Source organism: Rhodamnia argentea, chromosome 7, assembly GCF_020921035.1.
Source record: "Rhodamnia argentea isolate NSW1041297 chromosome 7, ASM2092103v1, whole genome shotgun sequence".
Taxonomy (NCBI): Eukaryota; Viridiplantae; Streptophyta; class Magnoliopsida; order Myrtales; family Myrtaceae; genus Rhodamnia; species Rhodamnia argentea.
In genome coordinates this window covers 5853185-5874356 of record NC_063156.1, presented here as the reverse complement: position 1 = coordinate 5874356, position 21172 = coordinate 5853185, and the positions used below count along the sequence as shown (strand labels likewise).

General features: G+C 40.1%; 1 protein-coding gene across 3 annotated transcripts; it reads left to right on the top strand.

Annotated features, from left to right (window-relative positions):
• The first annotated feature begins 4055 nt into the window (after positions 1-4055).
• On the top strand, positions 4056-20753 carry LOC115754492 (protein ACCELERATED CELL DEATH 6-like). 3 transcript variants are annotated; one of them, XM_030693509.2, is made up of 3 exons: positions 4056-4793; positions 19167-19702; positions 19842-20753. In XM_030693509.2, exons 1-3 carry the CDS (start codon positions 4271-4273, stop codon positions 20577-20579), a joined length of 1797 nt encoding a protein of 598 aa, XP_030549369.1. In that variant the 5' UTR covers positions 4056-4270; the 3' UTR covers positions 20580-20753. The 3 variants fall into 3 exon arrangements, with proteins under 3 accessions (XP_030549369.1, XP_030549368.1, XP_030549367.1); XM_030693508.1 differs by lacking the exon at positions 4056-4793 and adding an exon at positions 15990-16736 and having other exon boundaries at positions 19251-19702; XM_030693507.1 differs by lacking the exon at positions 4056-4793 and adding an exon at positions 15990-16736.
• The last annotated feature ends 419 nt before the right edge of the window (positions 20754-21172 follow it).

The window sequence follows — 21172 nt, the reverse complement described above, 5'->3', positions numbered from 1 at the left end:
CGGAATCGAGACGTGTAAATATTTTTTTTTACATAAATGTGATGCTCCACGACCCCGTCAAATAGAACTTAAAAAATGATTAAAAGAAAACACGCCTCGTTCGTTTGCTCACTTTCCTCGGAGTTGAGGCGCGTAAATTTTTTTCCTTTTTTTTTACGTAAATATGATGCTCCGCCGCCCTGTCAAATAGAACTTTAAAAAAATGATTAAAAGAAAACACTCCTCTCTCGTTTGCTTGCTTTTCTCGGAGTTGAGGCGCGTAAATATTTTGTTACGTAAATATGATCGCTCCGTGGCCCCGCGAGCCAATGCCATCGCCTCACTTGTTCACTCGCTTTCTTCAGAGTCGAGGTGCATAAATTTTTTTCATAAATATGATCCTCCGCGGCCCGTCACCTTGTTCGTTTGCTCGCTTTCCTCGGAGACAAGGCGCATCATCGTGGTCATGTTGCCTTGCTTGTTTGCATACTTTCCTCGGAGTTGAGGCGCGTAAATATTTTTTTTTTTGTAAATGTGATGCTCCACGGCCCCATCAAATAGAACTTAAAAAATGATTAAAAGAAAATAAGAAAAAATTTAAAAAAATATAAATGCATCGCTGGGGCGATTTTTTTCCGATTTGGGTCCAAAATTTTTTCGAAAAAAGATCAAACAGCGCCCCCCCCCAAAAAAATTACAAAGTGCCGAGCAAAAAAAATTAAAAAATAAAAATAAAAAAAGCTTTGGTCGGCACTTCAACTGCCGAGCAAAGCCCAAATATGTAAATATAATTTTTAACCTAATTTTGTAAATATTTTTTTGAATTAAATTGGAAAAAAAAAACCCCCATATCATCCCTACTTTCGACTTACTTCTAATTTACAAGATCTTATTATCAACTTCATATTACAAAAGGGGTTGCGCTTTTTTCCGGCTAAAATACTTCTCAAACACTCTGTTCGGAACATTTTGCCCTTCATGGATCCCATCTTTCAGCATCCGAGAGCTACCATGCGTTAGGTTTCTTCATCTCTTTCCTTGGATCCCACTTTCCTTCGTCTTCTTCCTTCATCTCCCATGCAAGCAATTGAAGCAAGTCGCTAGTTTAAACTTGTGTATAAACTACACGAGCAAACCGCACACAACATGCTCGACGGAAATGCTTGAACCGAGTCTATATAGTTTGCTTGTCGATTTGGTTCTGGCTTCTTTGCTGACCGAGACCGATTGGAACCTTCACAGTGCAAAAAAAAAAAAAAAAAAAAAAAAAAAAAAAAGGGCTTGAACATCTTATCTTAAGACATAATAGACATTACACATGATCTCAAATAAGTTTATATATTGGTTTTAAAACCTTATGGATATGTAAGTAGAAAATAGAAAATTACTACTACGTTTGGCCAAACTTCACACTGGTTTTCCATTATAGATTTCTATATATCCGGTTTTAAAATGACGTGTGTAGATAATTTAGTATTGTAGAGTCTATGCATTGCTTGTAGACTTTCCTTATTAGTGGTCATAACTTTCTTGTTAGGACTCTGTAGAAACTTTTTTTTGTTTTGCTCTATTAGCTACGATCTATTGATGACAATTTATGATTTTGGTGCAGACTCCAAAAGATAAGCCCCCTTTTGCTTTAGAAGCAAAGCGTAGTGACGTGCAAAAGGGACTTCAAGATTTAGCATCGGAAGCATCATTGAATATGTCTTTAGATGCTAGTATGTCTACTTCTGGAAAAATGATATCATCTAACACGGAGAAGACAATGTCAGACTTACTTGTCTGATCATTGAGATGGATGCAACTTATGTTTCTCAAGCTATTAAATCACTAAGATGGATGCGCTAATTGCAATGGAATGAGGTAGAGCCGCTTGACTGTAGCACTGGAGCTGCTGAATGGAGCACCATCGCGAATGAAGTTCTCTGTTTGTGCATGTGGTGATGCTGACCGTATTGAAGTTTGTGATATTCAATGGCTGCCTGCATTAAGATTGGATAGAAACGGTTCATGAAGGAGCTGAGAATGTCATCTGAGGTTGTATTAGAATGGGCTGTGATCAATGGAGCTTTCTATTAAGTGTTGTGCTATGCACACATATTGAAATTGTAAACTTATATGTGATTGTCTCTTTTTGTAATGCAAATATTAAAGTTCAATAAATGTAAGTGTTTAAAGATGAGTTGTTGATGATCAATAATTTCCTATCATTTGATACCTTACATATTTCACAGTCCTTTTTCGGTTTGGATTCAATAGAACCTATGTTTTAGCGATGCTTGTGAAATAAAATGCGTAATACTGCCCGACTGAGAAATTCATTTTCAAGTACTATGTTGTTTTTTTTAAAGACCTGGGATATTATTCGCAAGAGAAATAAAATGTACAATAGGAAATTCATTTTCTTAAAATGTACTAGCCCTAATTCGAACCTTCGCAATCAACGCCTCAAACCCTTCTCTTTGAACCAGGTCAAGTGGAACCCCCTTAATTTCTTCTATTGCTCAATGCAAATGTTAGATTGTGATTGTTACACTCAAATTACCTTTGTGGCCAGGTTAGGGTTTATCACCAGTATCCAATGTCTTGGGAGAAACAAAAGTAGTAAATCCTAGTGCTCTCTGCTCGTGCACGAAAGTTGGCTTCTATTTCTCAGCCGAGAGGAAGGGCAAGAGAGGCATATGCTTGTACTTTAACACGAGCAAATGCCTGTCACTGGTCATTTTTCCTTATCCGGCCGTGGCTTTTCCCTCGGCAAGAGCGTCCTGCCCAATTTGGCTGCCGACAAGTCACGGTCAGGCATTGATACTTCAGTCCTGCAGAAGCCACACGACACCATGGCAGGAGGACTCTTTGGCATATTCACATGTGGTGTGAATTCTTCGAAAGAGCCCTGTACGGACTTGGTGAAACATAACCACCGCTAATTATCCTAAAAGCAAACGAAGGGAAGGCGGAGACGGAGACGGATCCCATTCAAGTTTCTTCTTAAAATTATGGCCTTCTCAGTTCTCACATGAAATTTGTCTTAATTTTTTTTGGGTTGATATCACAAAAAATCCTAAAAAAATTTACTCCAAATTATTTTTTAACCAAAAAAATCAAAGCTAGTCCACTTGTGATAATTTTATTCCAAACTGATACATTTATGACAAATTTACCATTTTTAAAATTTTTGTTAATTATAAACGTTAAAGTATTAAGTTGCATAACGATAACAATTGATGGGTGTACCGGTTTGAGATTTTTACTTTCTATTTGCCACACATATGTATTAGTTTGAAATTTTTTGTGGTACTAGCCCAATCTAATTAAAGGTAAATTTGTCATAGGTATATCAATTTGAAATTTTTTGTGGTAAAAAAAAATTATTCATCATAAATCTATCACGGGTATACCGGTTTGAAGTTTTTCGGGGTTAAAAAAATAGCTTGCGATAAATCTGTCACAAGTACATCGTTTTGGAGTTTTTCATGATATTAATCAATTTTTTTTTGTCATTTATATGTGAAATTTATCTTATTTGAAAGATTACTAAAGAGCAATATATCGTGAAATAGCATTAAAAAGAATCCCATAAATTCGTTGGGTTTTACGTTCAATAAGACATTGCGATTTATTATTCAAAACAATATCCTAAAAAAGTGTCAATCAAAATTATGAACCGAAACTGAAAAATGGATTCCGTTTTTCTTTTTCATTTGTGATGAGGTTGAAAGCGAGAGCAGCTTGCATTTTCATCAAGCAAAATCACCGACAATCTACGGACCAAAGTCAAAAGTTATCGATGTGGATCCTTTTTTCATAATTGGTCGTCCAATCCTCCCCATGCCCTATGAGCATTATTATGTTCGGATTCTCGTTTTATGTACTCGAACTCGTTGGGTTAGAAATGAAAATCGTATTCTTTATAATAAAGAAAAAGTCACAAAAATCATGCCCAAACAGTGAACAGATAGCATTCTGCTTTTGGGAGATAGTGGGGATGCGGGGTCCACACGTTTTTGACGGGCTTAATCTGTTGTGGCCAATACATGCGCCAATCTACGGAGTTTCACGTTATTACAGCATAAATCCAAAGGAGAGCATTCCTTAGACCAATAGATCATGGCAGTAGAGATAAGCATGCAAGAGAGCGTCTGCCGAGATTGGAAGCGTTATTGACGGAAGACTCCATCCCATGCGACGAGACGACGGCCCAGGAGCTACTCGTCGCGGCGGAACAAGGCGATGTTGATAATTTCATCAGAGTCGTGGAACGCTATTGTTCCGAGGGCGACCGGCGACTATGTCTGTGGGTCATTCTGAGCCCCTCCCGGAATTCGCTGCTCCATGTCGCCGCGGGCCTCGAGAGAGACAAGATCATGAGAGCCATCGTCAGCCACTTTCCCGGCCAGCTCCTGGACAGGGGAAATTGCAAGGGAGACACCGTGCTTCACCTGGCCGCCAGGGCCGGAAGGGCCCCCGCGGCCCTTGTCCTCATCGGCCGAGCATCGGACGCCGGCGGGGGCGAGATGCGTCGGGCTCTCGTGGCGAGATGCGTCGGGCTCTCGTGCAAGTGAAGAACGCCAGGGGAAACACCCCGCTGCACGAGGCCGTCATGAACGGCCGCCTTGAAGTGGCTCAGATCTTGCTAGGCGAGGACTCGCAACCTATGTATTTGGAGAACAAGGAAGGTAAATGTCCGATCTCTGTGGCTGTCGAGAGTGGCAACTTGGAGGTTCTCAGGCTTCTGCTGGCGGTGCCACTGGAGCTATCCGAGATCCAAGGGGTTTCGCCCGTCCACGCGGCTGTCTTACACGGCAAACTAGGTAACTTAAGCTCGACTCATTTAGACACAAACTCACGCGTTTAAATTCACATGTTGGCATGTTGGTTTTTCGTACACGACTAATTTTTAACCCTTTTAAACTCATATCTAATAGTTTTTTTTTTATCCATAAAAGTTCATAAAAATAAAACCAATGTGAAAAAGGATAAAGGGTATAATAAAAACACATTAGAGACACAAAAGTTTGGAAAATCCCCAAAAAAAAATTCTAAATCTATTGTATTTATGTCATTTCAGTCCTAAACTTTTTAATTATATCGATCAAGTCTTATACCTTTTAATGATTTGTTAATGTAGCCTCTCCGACAAATTTTGATCCGATATCACTGTCATGGACAAAGATAGTCTTACGTGGCGTGATTGGTGTTGAGGAGAACAATTTTTTCTCTAAATCTTATATATCTTTGTTATGTTTTTTTTTAACACCTCTGGGCTGAAAAAGGTTGCCAGGTGATCGTCGCCAGCCACAAGGGAGGGCCAATGACCCCTCCCTTGGTCTGGGCAAGGATGTTGTGGCCCTCATTTGTGGCCGGTGAGGCCATCGCGGCCCTCGAGGGACATCGGGCGAGGGTTGCGGCCCCCTCTAGGCGAGGTCCGTCTTTGCCCGGACCTCGCTTGTGGGGAAAAAAAGATTGAAAAGAAAAGAAAAAGAAGTAATAAAAAATTCAAAAAAATTCAAATTATCCACGTTAGAACCATTTGTGCCACATAGAATGGTCGACATCCATGTTAGCAATTTCCGGTCAAAATTAGCTGAATGGACTATATTGGCAAATCGTCAAAAAATATTTAGGATTCAATTAGCACAATTAAAATGTTTAAGATTGAATTAGCACGAGTGCAATAGGTTTAAATTTTTTTTTTAAACTTTTCTCCACAACAATTATAGAACATTAAAAAAGTTAACTCAGTGATAAATTCTAGATATAATGCGAAGTGAAATTGCCGAAATTGTCTGCAAATGTATTAAGTGTTATCTCTGGTCATCGTTAGAAAATGTTTTACATGTCTATCATCTACACAATAATACACGGGTTACGGTATATCTATAACTATGTTATCATTACGTATCGTGTCAGCATATGACATAGTGACATGCTCGAAAGTTATGCTGTTCGAATTATATGGTGTCATGAGATCTGCTTTATTAGGCTCGTCCGTTTCGTTTTGAGGCAGTTTAACACGTTTATTAAACTTGCCATGTTCAGATTAATCATATTTGTGATATACCTCTACTTCCCCACGACATGAGTAACCTGACCCGACTCAAATTGCAGATCCTACCTTTTTCCTTTTTTATTTTATTTTAATTGAAGTCTTACTTTGTGCCGTAGGAAGCAAAATCTCCACCTACCATCTTTGTAATTGACGCGTTACAGATATTCACATCCCCCGACGTGCATACTTGTAACCCGTCAGAAAGATGATAGGTCTTTCGAGGCAACACCCTCACCCCCCTCCCCTCCCCCACAAAGAAAGAAAGAAAGAAAGAAAGAAATACGATAGTTATATGTATATAGGGGCATGTCCATGTTTGTAAACCGTCAATAAGAAAGTATGTACCAACGGCACGTTAGATAGACCTCGGTGTCAGCATCTGGCACATGTCGGATATCGACATGCGTCTGAAATCCAACACGTAGTCAGCACTGGGGACACGCCCAAACATGCGAGTTGGAGGGCCTTTGCACTAAAAAAAAATTAATTTAAACTACACTTCAACTTAGCCGAATAGCCAAGAGAAGTAAATATTCAAGTCTTATCCCTTGAATCTTGAAGAGCCAAATTACTTGTTATTTTCACTAGTTAGTGGATATTGGACTCCTTCCTTCGACTTATAAGCCTCCGAGTCTCATTTCTGATTTCTTAAAGAGACTTGCTATTTGTCTCTCTCTTCCTTACCATTGACGCGGGATACATGAATCTCCTGTTCCTCTCTTCTTCTCATGATCTTTCACTTTGGCTATGACTAAAATGCCATCTTTGATTGTATATTGCCCTTTTCTCTATCCCAGCTTGTTTGACTTGGGGAGGTTCAAAGCCAAAGTACATTCTGGGGTTCATATGTGATACTTTAATCTTTTAAATGAAAAATTTTAGGAAGCAAAGGGAGAGTAAGAATCTGGAGCGCACAATGAAATGGTCGTGCCCTTGCATTAGTTTTAGTTATTTGTTAGTGCGTTTTCACATCAACCTAGCTGGAAACCCTGGCACTTGGTTCATCTGAATAGCTTTTCTCTTGAAAGCCGGGATAAGGTGCATATGCTTCAATAATATTATGCGTGTCTGATCTATTTTGTTAATTTAGAAAAAAAAAATATCTGATCTCTTTTATGGAGTGTGCCCCTTCTCTTTCTATAAATAGTAATTTAGGCACAATCAAGCACACAAAGCATCGTGCACAGTCAAACAGAAAGAATGAAAAGGATAGTCATCTCAGAGTACATGGGAACTCATTTTTAAAAGGCCCTGTAAAATTAATCTTCAACTTATGGATTGTCTGAAGATTCTGAACTCCCTGAAAATGCTCATACTTCGTGTAAACATCTCTACTTATCAGTTCACTGCGCCCGCTCCTTTACCTTTAGGAAAGAGCGGCAGCTTGCTGGTTTATTTATCATCCAATCTACGAGTGAAACCTAGCGAAAAAGAAAGAAGTGAACACGAAGTTTCGTTCTTCAACAATGAAAGAAGGCAGGCAGCGAGTGAATGTAGAGGAAGAGGAAAGCTATTAAGATGACTTTTAGTTACAAGCCCTTATAGCGTAATTAAGCCAACCAAAGCCGATGGTGCAAACACCTTAAAAACTCTAGTAATGCAATCTGTCCTCTTGGAACTTGGCTCTTACTTTGTACACAATAAAATTAATAAGGATAAAAGAAAGTCTCTCTGCCATTTTGCAGCTAATTCAAGAATTTAATTTGCGACCTTACTGCTATTATTTTAACATTAAGTCATCCCCCTCCAGCCATTTAACCACAAGTCATTTTGTGAAGGATATTATATATATTCTAGAGATATTTAGGATAATTTATATGATACTGCATATCAAATGAGGTACGTATATCACTCGAAATTATGCATATATCTCATTTGATAGTGCATATACTTGATTAATCTTTGTTGATTATATTTGGTGTTTTTATTTATCTTATCGTCTGAGATAGTTATATAATAAAGCCTATAAATAGGCTGATCTAATTTCATCATCACATATCGAATTATATAGAATTTTCCATAAGCTTGCCTTTTGTATCAAGTTAATTTGATTGGAATAATCATAATCTTGCATATATAAAAATATACATTAATATATAATGTGTCCTAATGTAGCAGATTTCTCTATTTTTTGAGAAATAATGTGTCGACGTGTCTTGTCACTTCATGTCATGTGTTGGTGTCAATACTATTTAGATTAGAAAGATGTATATATGGGAGATGTGCATATCTATAACCCGTCAATTGGAAAGATGGCTACGAACCCCAAAAAAAAAAAAAAAACACAGAAAGATGGCAGGAAGATGCACATACATAACTTAGGATTTGGGATTCGATTACTTGGAGACCTGTGATACATTTACAATCCCCATAAACAACTTAAATCCAAAGTTTTGACCTGTGTAGGTGATCCGACGTCAAGTAATTTGCACACAGTTTGGGGGGTTTTTAATGGTGACCTCTTCTGATCAAGAAAAAAATGGGTGATCTCTGGATCCTAAGCTAAATATTCTCCATATCCTAACCTAATATGTCACTAGGTTATTCACGTATCAATTTGATTAACATATAAAACAAGAAAGTAATGTTCCTCATTGCTAGCCACCTCTCTCTCTCTCTCTCTCTCTCTCTCTCTCTCTCTCTCTCTCTAATTGTGCATTGCAAGCTCTGTAAGTGCATGTTGTTATCTCCAAAACAGGTGTGGACGTCAATTATCATACGTGACATGGTTGGCACTAACGTGGATATTTGTTTTTAAATATTTTTGTGAAACTTTAAATAATTTTTAAAAATATTTAAAAAAACTTAAATATGCTTAATTTTTTTAAATATTAGAATAATATTAAATAAATATCCAAGTTAATGCTAACCATGCCACGTAGAACAATCGTTGTCCACGCCAGCGATTTCGGCCAATATTGGCTGGACTAACTCAATTAGCATGAATATAAAAGATATAGGACTGAATTGGCACTAATGCAAAAATTTTAGGGCTAAATTAGCAGAAATAAAATGTTTAGGACTTAATTCTCTTCTCTCCAATGCACATTGCTGTGAGAGTGCCACAAGAATGGCCGTCTTTACACGCCAAAATTTGACAGGGATTTGTGTATGAGTCAAGGAATTCATCCAAACAAAGACGCTAGTAGAATTTTCTATGCAGGATAGCAACTGAGTGTGTTGGTAACGAGTAAAACCCTGCATCAGAGAACGAGACAAACACCGACCAAAGTAAAGAAAGGATTCCATCGCTTCAACCCAACACGATTCAGATTTTCATCATCGTGGCAATGCACAGAGTCAAATTTCCCGAGATTATGATGAGCACGTCGTCCTCCTACAGTCTTGACCGAATGATGTCTTTATATTCAATCCATAATTACCTAACGGGTTTCGTGTGGGAATTCGGAGTGCGCCGCCTGCGGGAGCTACTGGGACGAATATTGTAGGGAGCATAGGGATTGGGCTGAGGTCTCGGATTGACGCTGCTCACGTTGGATCCTGCAAAAGGAAATTCTCAGATGGATCGAGGAACAAAAAAGTCTACAATTTCAACCGAGAAACGACAAAAGGGTTTGATAGTCGTCCTTTTCTGTCTTCTCTTTCCTCCTTTTCTTCACCGTGTGCCTCCCGTTTCAGCTCTCTTGAATTATGGCCGAATTCTCGCCTATGTTACGCGGACACCGCCCAGGAGGCAAGTTTTACGTGTGGGGTGCGCTAGGACACAGTCGGACATCCATAGACCACTCTGTCTTGTGTGCTAAGAAAAGCTCTTCGGTACACCTCTTCTTTTCTCCGTTCATTCCTCTCCCTAGGAATTTTTAGGTGTGGGGTACGTGTCGGACACGCTAGGACACAGTCAAGTGTCCGACACCCATTGACACACGGTCAATGCCATTGGCACACAGTCATGTCTGAAATTCAAGCACACAGATTAACTAATAGGACACGCTATGACTCATGTCCCAAAATTAACAAAATTTATACTTTAAAACCCAAGTCTGCCATAGCACCAAAGGGCTTTCCCTGGGCCGATGCTATTCCATTCATTGAGCCGCATCTTGATACAATGCTCTCTCTTTTTCTCTCTTATTGGCCGACGTGGGACATGTTTTGCTGGTCACCCCAGTAGATTTCAAGCCTCGGGCGACAGATTGCAAACATTGGATTAAGAACTTCCTCTGCCACCAATTAGAATTCGCGCTACTGTTCCAATTTATATACCCTAGACTCGTGAATACACCCCCTTTGGAAAGTCAAAAACTCATCATGAACATATTACACAGAATCAAAATTTTCAAGCCAAAAAGGACTCAACAAAACCCCCCAACATGAAATCTCTCACCAGTTACCACCAGGCACCAGCCATTCACCATCTGTGTGTACCCATCCTTAAGCCACCTGAAGCTCTTCCTGAAAGACCCTTTCACCTTGCCTTCAACCCCATACATCTTGTAGCTGGCCACCCTCTTCTTCCTCTGCAATTCAGGGTCAGTGAAGCCCCATGACTTTTGAGGTTGACCCAGATGTGCTCTTCCCTTTCTTCAACTTCAAGTCCCTGTTGAAGTTGTCGTCTATGTCCCTATGATATATATAGAAATATACATTTAATATAAATATTTAATATAGAAAGTGTCACAACACGTCGGAATTATCTATTTTTTGAGAAATCGCGTGTTGGCGTATCGTGTCGTGTCGTGTCGGTGCAACATAGCCTCTCTGCTGTGACTTGTATGAAGCTTCCCTGACATCCAACGTGGAAAACGCAGGTTCCCCCTTTTGTGACACTGTGTATTGTCAAGCCCCTCTCTCTCTACTGTGTAATTCAATGAACGAATGGCGGGGAACGTATATTTAAGTCTTCTTTACAGGCGGGGAACGACTTGAACTTTTCAAAGGAAGAAATCAGAATCTTCTTTTTTCTTCCCACTGCACGCATATTTCCATTTCACATGAAAGGATTTCCTTATCCATACTGGTGCGCCTATGGATACGTGATAGTATATTGCCCAAACATATCCTCACGCGATATTATCTTTCATTTTTTCTAATATCCCCCTCCGGAGACCTCCCTTCCTCGTGATATCCAAGATATATTTACTGATTTTTTTGTCAAATGGATATTCATTGTTACTACCAATTTTCGGCCACTAAAGGATAACAGACTTGTCCGATTTCTCTTCTACCATGGGCTCAGTCCAATTCATTTGAGCTCGTCTGCCGCCGATTCAATCAAATGTGAATGCATGTATGCAGAAAAATGAATTTAACACTACATGAACAAATATTTTTTGTAGAGACTAAGGTTAGCCTCTAGTTTTTATGCTAATTGAAAGAAATCAAAATTTAGGTGTCAACATAAACTCTCGTCGCCGTACCTCCATCTTTCGGCAATGTCAACCTTCTTGGGGTGTGATTAATACTTCGCATCGACAAAAAAGCACGGGAAGCCTTGCATCTTGATGAGCAAATGGGGGTCTCTGAGGTAGTGCTCCTGGGAGACAAAAGAGCTTTTATACTTAAGCCCACATTTTAATGATAGTTTTGAGCTGATCTCCAGCTATTAAGGTCCAACTGGACCTATCAATTATAAGTACTAGCGTTTTCACCTAGAGGGAGGTGAATAGGTGATTTCAAATAATTTTATAAATCAATGCGAAAATTCAAACAGATAAGCCCGGAGCTTCGTTCAGATTATGATTGCTAAACAAGATATGAGTTATCCTTAGATGCAGCAACGTGCACAATACGACTATCACAGAATAATAGAGACTTTAAGGGATAAAAAATTTGCATAGAGAGTTTATAATAGTTCCGCTTTCAAGGCTACGTCCATTTCTTCACGCCGACAGTCAATTGACTGGATTCCACTAGTAAATAGCTTAGAGGTTACAATTGTGTGATAGCTCTTTAGTCAAAAAACTTCTCGCCTAACACTTACACACTCGAATGTTCTCCTCTAAGTATTACAGTGTTTGGATCAAAGGTATGTAAAGAATGTAAAGCTCTCTTGATGTTAAAATTTAAAATTCTGCTCTCTTGTGTGCTCTTGCGCTTTAACTTTGAGATGTTCTTTTATACTCCTCCACCTCCAACTACCCGTCACAAGGCGTGCAAGATCACTCTCCAAACTTCCCCTTTTGGATGAGACTATTTCAAAAAGATCTCGTAGTCATTGAGGTCAACAAAGAAAAGAATTCCTCTTTGAATCAATTCATCTATACACTCGTGATCTTGAGTTTCCATGCACCAAGGCATGTCCTCAATGCTCCTTGCAAAGATTAGTTTTGGATCACTAAAAAGGCAGGAAGGGGCGACAAACATCAACAACTCACCTTGGGGCTTACCATAGGAGTTTCAAGCCCTTGGTTGGAATGTTTATTTTGAGCCATAATTATTATCTGGTAAACAGGGCGAACCTACACCATAGATGAACCTGAATTTCTTGACATCGATGGGTAACTTGGGGATTTAAACTTGTGACCAAGGTGGCTCCAAACACCTTGAGAGTAAGCCTTAACCAATTTGGCCAACTATCAGTTAGATTGATGTGGTACGCGAAATTAATCACACGAGAAATATGTAAGAATTAGTGTTTGCTCAAGTGCGCGTGTGTTCTTTCTTTCTTTCTTTCTTTCTTTTTTTTTTTTTTTTTGGCCTTATTGTGGAGTGTAAGTCTCATTGTTTCCAAGTCACTGGAAAGATACCTTGCTTGCCCTAACATTGGGTATGAAAAGAGGTTTGCTTGGGCAGATGATTGTGAAGGGAGATTATTGACAACTAGAGTCCTAATGCTTTTGTATATTTAATACATATAAAGGAGAGGCCGAGTACGGCCGAACATATGTCCGTACTTAATTTATAATTAACAAGTATATAAGATAGCGCTTTACTTTTTTTCTCTTTAGGAATGAGATTATTGTTTATCGATTCTCTTCAAAGACTCATTTGATATAAGTGGTGGGGTAGCCGGCCGTGCTTCCATCTCATTCGCACAATATTAACTCTTAGAGCACGCCACAATTACAGCCGACAATCATGGTAACGTATCAACACTTTCATCTGGCGAAAGGCCGCGGCATCGGAGGACTCTAAATCTCATTCCTTGGATGCGTTGGAACACGATCCTTAAAAAGTGTCCCAAATGGATTCGATTTTTGTTGACACCTAAATTTTGACTAAAATTTTCAATCATTAATTAGCATAAAAATTAGGAATTATTTTTAGTTCCTACAAAAATTAGCTCATCATTCGTATTTAATTTTTTCGTTCATGCATATCAGTTGCATTTTAATTTGGACTGGCGGTGGACAGGTTTAAGTGATAGAGGTTCCGGGTTTAATCTGGTAAATTAAAACCCATACATTGGATGTACGGCCAAGTTCTTTGATCATTTATATGGTCAAAATTGTGTACGTGGGTTTTTGAACAGATTATGGGAATCAACTAGCCAATAATACTAAGATTTTTTAGTTATTATTTGGTGTAACTTCTTGCGATTTTTAAGGAAGAAATCCAAGACCGTGGGATATCAAAAATGATCTGAGCAAAAAAATTGTTGAATCCCTACGATCAAGGGATTTCACGGTTGCATAAAAATCGTGGGAGATTTCTCCTGGGTCTATAAAAGAGAAAGGGGGATGAGCGTGCAAGGAGGTCAAAGAGGGGGAGGTCTTCATAAACTGTGCGTCGTCCAAGAAGGGGGAGAGAGAGAGATACACTAGAAAAGGCGTGAGAAACTAGAGAGGAAAAGAAGGGCGAGCGACGAAGCCAACGCAAGGAGGAAGAATCTGTCCTTTTCTAGTTTGACCGTCATCCCACTTTTCCAATACGAAGTGATATAGGCATTACCCCTCAGCATTAGTCTTCATCAACGACTAATCATGGGGTCCAATTCTGATGCATGATGATTTCACTAATTCCAAGCCTATCCAGGTGGCATCCGATTCCCCAACGTATCAATCCGGGCAGTGTTCCAGTCTCCGCAGGCTCACCGACGCCCCTACAGCAGCCCGTTGTCCAGCCCTCGGCTCTGATGTCCAGTCAACTTCATCCGCCGCTGATCCACCTGAGTTGTCCAACCGCGGAAGCCCGAGAACCCCGTAGCATTGTTGCCGATCTTACTTGCTGATCCGTCTGCAAATCAATTGTGCACGTGAATCTGGTGGTGCTGTCTGTCGATCTCGAGCCTTGATCGTGCGCCTCTCTGTTGATCACGATCAGAAAGCTATCTCGACCCATAGAAGATTCGAATACAAGAAACAAAAATCTGAAATATTTCAGATTAGGTAAATTCGATTTGCTCAAGTTCGTTTCTTATTTGAATTGATATGGATTTCGGATGATATTTCACTTAGGCAAGATTTTATCTGTTGATATTATAGTATGTGATAATTGCCTATTTAAATCTTATTGATATCTTGAGCATATTTTTTAGATTAGAAAATCCGTTTCGAATCAGAGGGGTGATTCCCTACCAACAATGTGCAAATTCGGACTAATCTCGACCCCGAGATTTGTCTCGATGGCACGGGGATCGAAATATCTAATCTTAACCACCAGATTTGATTCCTCGATCCAATCCGTTATCTAATTCGAATCGGAAGATATTTTCATAAATGATCATGCATGATTTGATTTGTTAAATACAAAAAAAAAAATAATAATAATAAATCCATTCAAAACACCAAAAATATCTCATTCATGTAGATTGCATATAGTTTAGAACATTCTATTCGGGTAGATTGAACACATTCATTTTACATATGCACGTTGTTTAGGCCTAGTCGCACAACGATGTCATTTTCATGTCGCATTCATACGTCATTTAGAATAAGGCTAGTTCATTTTAAATTAGTAGATTAGTCTAGTCTAATATAACACGTCATTTAGATTAAATTCATGTCATTTTTGCATAACATGTAGGTTAGAATTCACGTTGCTTTGCATGTCATTAGGATTCAAAAACTTTAAATAAAAAAAAAAACCATCCTGCATTCATGTCATATTAGAATAGTCGTCACTTTTTCATCTCGTTAGAATAATTGTGTTCTCAGAATACCATCACATTCATGCATTGCATCATCCATTTAAATAAAATAATAATAATTGCACCTTTGGAACTTTGAATCACAATCCTCGTAAGTTGCCGACTCAGATAATTTTCATTGAAATGAAAGGTACCGAAAGGGCGTTAATAGAAATATTAGCGTAACCAAGTTCCCGAGCTCAATGAATCTCTGGTTCGTAGGAATAAAGTATTTGTCCCGATACTTTATTTAGGTGACTAATCAGCCTACCATAAAATGATTAGTGGCGACTCCAATTTGAAAATCTTTTTGGTTGTTAAATAGTGAACCATAAGTTGCGATTTGGTATGGACTTGGGAGAGTCCGAGTTAAGTTAATTAGATAATTAGCTTGATAAGCCATTAGCCTAGAAACTTGATTTTTTGGATCGCGACAATTTTTCCTTTTCGCATTATGATAGGGTTAGAAAAGAGAGTAATTTGCATTCTCACCAAGCAAAATCACTGAAAATATACCGCTCGGAGAACTTCAAAGTCACAAAATCCACGCCCCCACCCCCCTCCCCACCCAAAAAAAAAAAAAAACCCATATGTTTTCGGAAGAGCAATAATAACTTAAATGGTCTCCGAACTTTGGTCTTACGTGCAATATGATCTTTGAATTTTTAATTTGTTACTGTGGTTTTTGAATTTTATTTCAACATGCAATGTCGTTCCTGAACTTTTAATTCGTTCAAATTATTGATGAAGTGGACCCCGTAGTAATATATATTCTGGTATACAAATTCTTAATGAAGTAGATCTCGTAATAATTTTTTTATTTTTTATTTTTTTTATGGCTGATAATCTCATAATGAATTAGGGACTTGTCATGTCATCATTTCTCTATATATAAGGTCGCGTGTGTGGCGGGTGCAATTCACTAAGTTTCCTATTATTAGGTATAAGTCCAAGGAGAGCATTCCTTAGACCAATAGATCATGGCAGTAGAGATAAGTCTGCAAGGGAGTGATCTCTGGAGACACAGGCTGCAGAGATTGGAAGCGATGTTGACGCAAGAGTCCGTCTCATGCGATGAGAAGACGACCCGGGAGCTATTCACTGCAGCAAAACAAGGCGACGCGGATGGATTCATCAGAGTCGTAGAACGCTACCGTTCCGAGAGCAATCTACGTCTGTGTCTCTGGGTCATTCTGAGCCCCTCCCGAAACACGTTGCTCCATATCGCCGCGGCCCTTGAGAGAGACGAGATCCTGAGAGCCATCGTCAACCACTTCCCCAACCAGCTCGTGGCCGGGCAAAATTGCAGGGGAGACAACGCCCTTCACTTTGCAGCCAGGGCCGGAAGAGTCCCCGCCACCCAAGTCCTCATTGGCCGAGCATCAGACACCGGTGGGGGCGAGATGCGGCGGGCTCTCCTTCAAGTGAGGAATGACAGGGGAAACACGCCGCTGCATGAGGCCGTCGTGAAGGGCCACCTTGAAGTGGTTCGGATCTTGATAGATGAGGATTTGCAACCCATGTATTTGGAGAACAAGGAAGGTAAATGTCCGATCTCTGTGGATGTCGAGAGTGGCAACTTGGAGGTTCTCAGGCTTCTGTTGGCAGTGCCACTTGACCCATCGAGGATTCAAGGCGTGTCGCCCGTTCATGCGGCTGTCTTACACGGCAATCTAGGTAATTTTCACTCTTTTTGCAATGCTTCACATCATCCGTTCAAACGACCCAAGAGGGCCCAAATTAAACAAATTAAGATTTGGCATAAAAATTGGGTTTATATCAACCCGTTGACGACATAATAAAAAATCGTATCTTATACAATTGACTTGTTTAGAACACTTTACAAGCCTTACAAGTCATGTACGTCCAAACTTTAGACCTGTATATGTGATCCTGACGTCAAGTAATTTATAAATAGTTGATGAGATTGGAACGGCTCGCCTCTAGTCATTAGCTGAATATTCCCCAATTCCTCCACCTAGCACGTAAACTATGAAGTAGGGGTGTCAGAATCAAATCGAAAAATCGAATCAAATTGAAAACTGAATCGAACCGAATTAAAATTTCATGTATTTTTGGTTCGGTTCGATTTTTTATTCGGATAATGAAAAAAAAAAAACCGATTTTTTCTCTCAATTCAGTTTATTTTGTTTCTGTTCGGTTGGGTAACCGAACTATAACATTTCACCCGAAATTTGATCTTCCCAGTTCCCACGACCTCAACGTTTTCTTCTCACTCTAACGTTTAACTTCTCTCTCCTCTCTCTGCTGTCCTCCACGTTTTCTTCTCACTTTGACATTTACCGCCCTGACATTTAATCTTCTCTCTGCTCTCTCTGCTGTCCTCCCCGGTTTCTTCTCACTTTGACATTTATCACTCTGACATTTAATCTGTCCTCCACGTTTTCTTCTCACTTTGACATTTATCACTCTAACAGTTAATCTTCTCTCTCCTCTCACGTCTTCTTCTCACTTTGACATTTATCACTCTGACATTTAATCTTCTCTGTCCTCTCTCTGCTGTCCTCCACGTTTTCTTCTCACTTTGACATTCATCACTCTGACATTTAATCTTCTCTCTCCTCTCTCTGCTGTCCTATTATCTTTAAAAATTTCAAACTTCGCTTTTACAACCCAATCCAAAGCTTCACATCCGAAGGCGACACGTCGTACAACATCGGCAAGATCTCCTTATTCCCCTTTCACCTCGCCACGCAGTCCACCATGCGCATGACCTCGCGGATGTACCACGGGCTCGACGCGTAGTCCCTAGAGAAGATGGGCATGTAAATCTTGGACACGTCGAGCGCCTACATGAGCTAGCCGCTGATCTCCCTGCTGACACGCAGCTCCTCGTCATCTCAATAGACGCGATTTTCGGCGCTGAGCATGCGAAAGAAGAGCCATACGTCATCGTGGAACCACATAGTGCGTTCGGGTTGAACTTGAACCCCGTTGCAATCACTGTTGAATTTGGTTTTTGCTTCGGATCGGATGTTGAATTCGGCCTTTGTTTCGAATCCAAAAGAAGAAGAAAACCGAAAATCCGAACCGAACCAGACTGCACCGAACCGAATTTTAGGTTCGGTTTGTATTCGATTCAAATAACAATCGGGTTCGGTTTAATTACTTGACCTATCGCTTCCATTCGGTTCGGTTTTCCTAAAAAACCAAACTAAACCGAACCATTGACACCCCCTACTATGAGGTTATTCATAAATAAGGTAATTTAAAAAAGAGAGAGAAACAATATTTCCTATTGCCAACGGCTCTTTCTTTATATCAACCCGTTGCCAACGGCTCATTCTTTTTTCAAAAAAAAATTTTATCCCCATTTTTTCACGGTTTGGAACCGACACGGAACCACCAGTTCCGGACTCGATTCAAGGTTTAAATAAACCTTAAACGAGCCCTTATGCCACGGGCCGCTTCCAAGTTAGAACTGCGGGCTCAATTAACAGGCCGGTTTCGAGTTTGATCCGGGCCAGGGTCGGGTCGGTTCCGGTCTCAACCGGCCCGTGGCCATGACTACTTTAAGCTGTTAGATTAAAGTATGATTTAATATTTAAATATTTTAATATTATCCATCACACACGGGTTAGAGTTTGGCCTTAGATCAAAGTGTACAAATAAATATGAGAGGTAAATACGGGACTTGATAATATTTGAACTCGGGATCTCATTCTTTGATATCATGTTATTATTTTTAATATTAAAGTTAAGCTATAAGTTGAGGTAGATTACATGAACATAAAGTCCATTGAAACCCCATAGACAAGTGATGTGAGACACTTTTAAATTAAGGCGGAGCATGGCTTTGATACCATATGAAATTTTATGGGACAACTACCAACTATTTTAATTATTTGAGTTATTAGACAAAAGTGCAGTTTAATGTTTTGTATGATTTAGTACTCCTCTTCAAGCGTAGACTTTTGACAAAGGACCAAAGTGTGTAAATATATATAGGGAGGCAAATGAGAGATTGATCTGAACTTACGATCTCTTGCTTTAATTTCGTGTGAAATTTTGTGGAACTACAAATTTAAGCCATTAAATGAATGTATAGTTTGATATTTAAATGATTTTATTTGACACTTAATCCAGACATGCTAGGGGAAATTTCTAGGAGAAATCCACGATTCTTTGAATTGAAAGATGATAGACGGCGCACTCCGCTTCATTTGGCAGCATACATCAACTACTGTAACGGCACCAAATTCCTGCTTGAAAATTTCACCTCGAGCGCAATCGAATATGACAGAGACGGCCATTTTCCGATTCACCTTGCTTGCAAAGAGGGTCATGTGCAAGCAATCAAGGAGCTGCTTCGGCAGTGGCCAGATCCCACAGAGTTGATCAATAGACATGGACAAAACATCCTTCATGTCTGCGCCAAACATGGACGAATCCGGGCAGTGAAGTACATACTCGGGAATGCCGACCTCGAGAAGCTCATCAACGAGAGAGACAACGACGGGAACACCCCTCTGCATTTGGCCACATTGCCGTGGCACCCCGTGGTTCTGCTTGATCTCGTGCTGGACGGAAGAGTTGATCGTGGGCTTCTCAATAACGAGCGCTTGACGGCTCTTGACCTTGCGACGGAGCAAATCAAAAGAAGGGATACTACGCTTCAAAAGGTGCGCACTCACTAGAAACTCCAGAATTAAGCATTGACAATCACAAAGTTAAGCTATTTTCCTCTGTCTTCATGCGGTATGTACGAACAACTTCCGACTACAGTGACCCCGTATTTTCTTGTTTTTGGCCCATACATAGAGATTAGCATCAATGATTTTGAAATCTTCCGGGGCACCTACAAGTAAAGATTTGGCTATCTACAAGTCAGGAAATCGAGAAATGATGGCGGAATATATAGTCCTTGCTCTCCAAAACGGAGGTATATTGAGGAAACAAATGAATGTTCGTCTGATCATTGCCACGCTCGTGGCCACCGTGACCTTTGCAGCTGGTTTGGCAGTTCCTGGAGGTTTCATCGAGAGTTCTGAAGCTAACCCAGGAACGGCTACAATGCTGAACAGGGGCATGTTCCATGCCTTTGTCATTTGCAACACCATCGCAATGTTCAGTGCCATGGGCGTGGTTGTCTTATTGTCTTGGACCCAAATTAATGACTCTTACGTTGCTCTAACTTCCCATATAATTGCGATAAAGTGGCTGTTTATATCTCTCGGAACGATGTCCGTAGCATTTATGGCTGGTGGCTACTTGCTCGTCTGCAAGCTCCCTTGGCTCGGCTCTCTCGTCCTGTTGATAGGATGCAGTGCCATATACCATAACTGCAGTATGTATATGGCCATGTACGTGCCTTTCGTGGTGAATACGCCCTATGTCCGCCGCATAGCCTTCTATATCATCCGCGCAGGAATTGCAATATCGAGAATTCTAGATGTCTTCCCCGAAGTCCTGCAAGATGAAGACTCGCCACCTGCAGGAATGAGTGGAACAAGGACAATGGTGACGTTGAATGTGAACCGTCAGGCAACTCTACCTTAGGCGCCTTAGGCCAGTGGTACTTAGCCTTGCCGATCGATTCCGGGCCAACTTTTTACTAAATGTAGCCTATCTTAGACATGTTGAGCTTCTTTGATTTACACGTCATTTCAATCTTTCAGACACCTTCCGGTATTCGTATGTCTAACTATCGATCTACTTTGCTGTGGTGTTGTATGGTACATGCCAGTAAATAAAACTGAACCTTGTTGAGCGATAAAGAATGGTTTCTTTTTCAATGTTAGTTTACCTTTTGCTGTATTCTGTTAGAGAACCAGACGAATCCTAGGGGAGAAAATTAGGACAACCAGCAACGAAATCAGTCATTTCCAAGTGTGTTGCCGAAAGAGGACAGGATGAGACTCGAGTAGATAAAGAGGAGATTGGAAGATGGTATCCAAGAATGTCCCATCAAAAGGTTGGACTGCATTTACGATTAATACTTCGATTCTTGCTATGAAACGCCGTTTTGGGATGATATGGCATTTTAATTGGGGAAAAGGACCGGTTCAGTTGAGATTTGTGAACGAATGGTAATGTCCTCGTTACTAAACAAGGAGTGCAAGTGCCTATTTATAAGTTTTATGAAATAATTA

Coding starts and splice junctions, on each gene's coding strand:
- LOC115754492 (XM_030693507.1), top strand. CDS start 16,040: ATGGCAGTAGAGATAAGTCTGCAAGGGAGTGATCTCTGGAGACACAGG. Junction 16,737..19,166: donor TGTCTTACACGGCAATCTAG/GTAATTTTCACT, acceptor CACTTAATCCAG/ACATGCTAGGGGAAATTTCT. Junction 19,703..19,841: donor GGGATACTACGCTTCAAAAG/GTGCGCACTCAC, acceptor GCCCATACATAG/AGATTAGCATCAATGATTTT.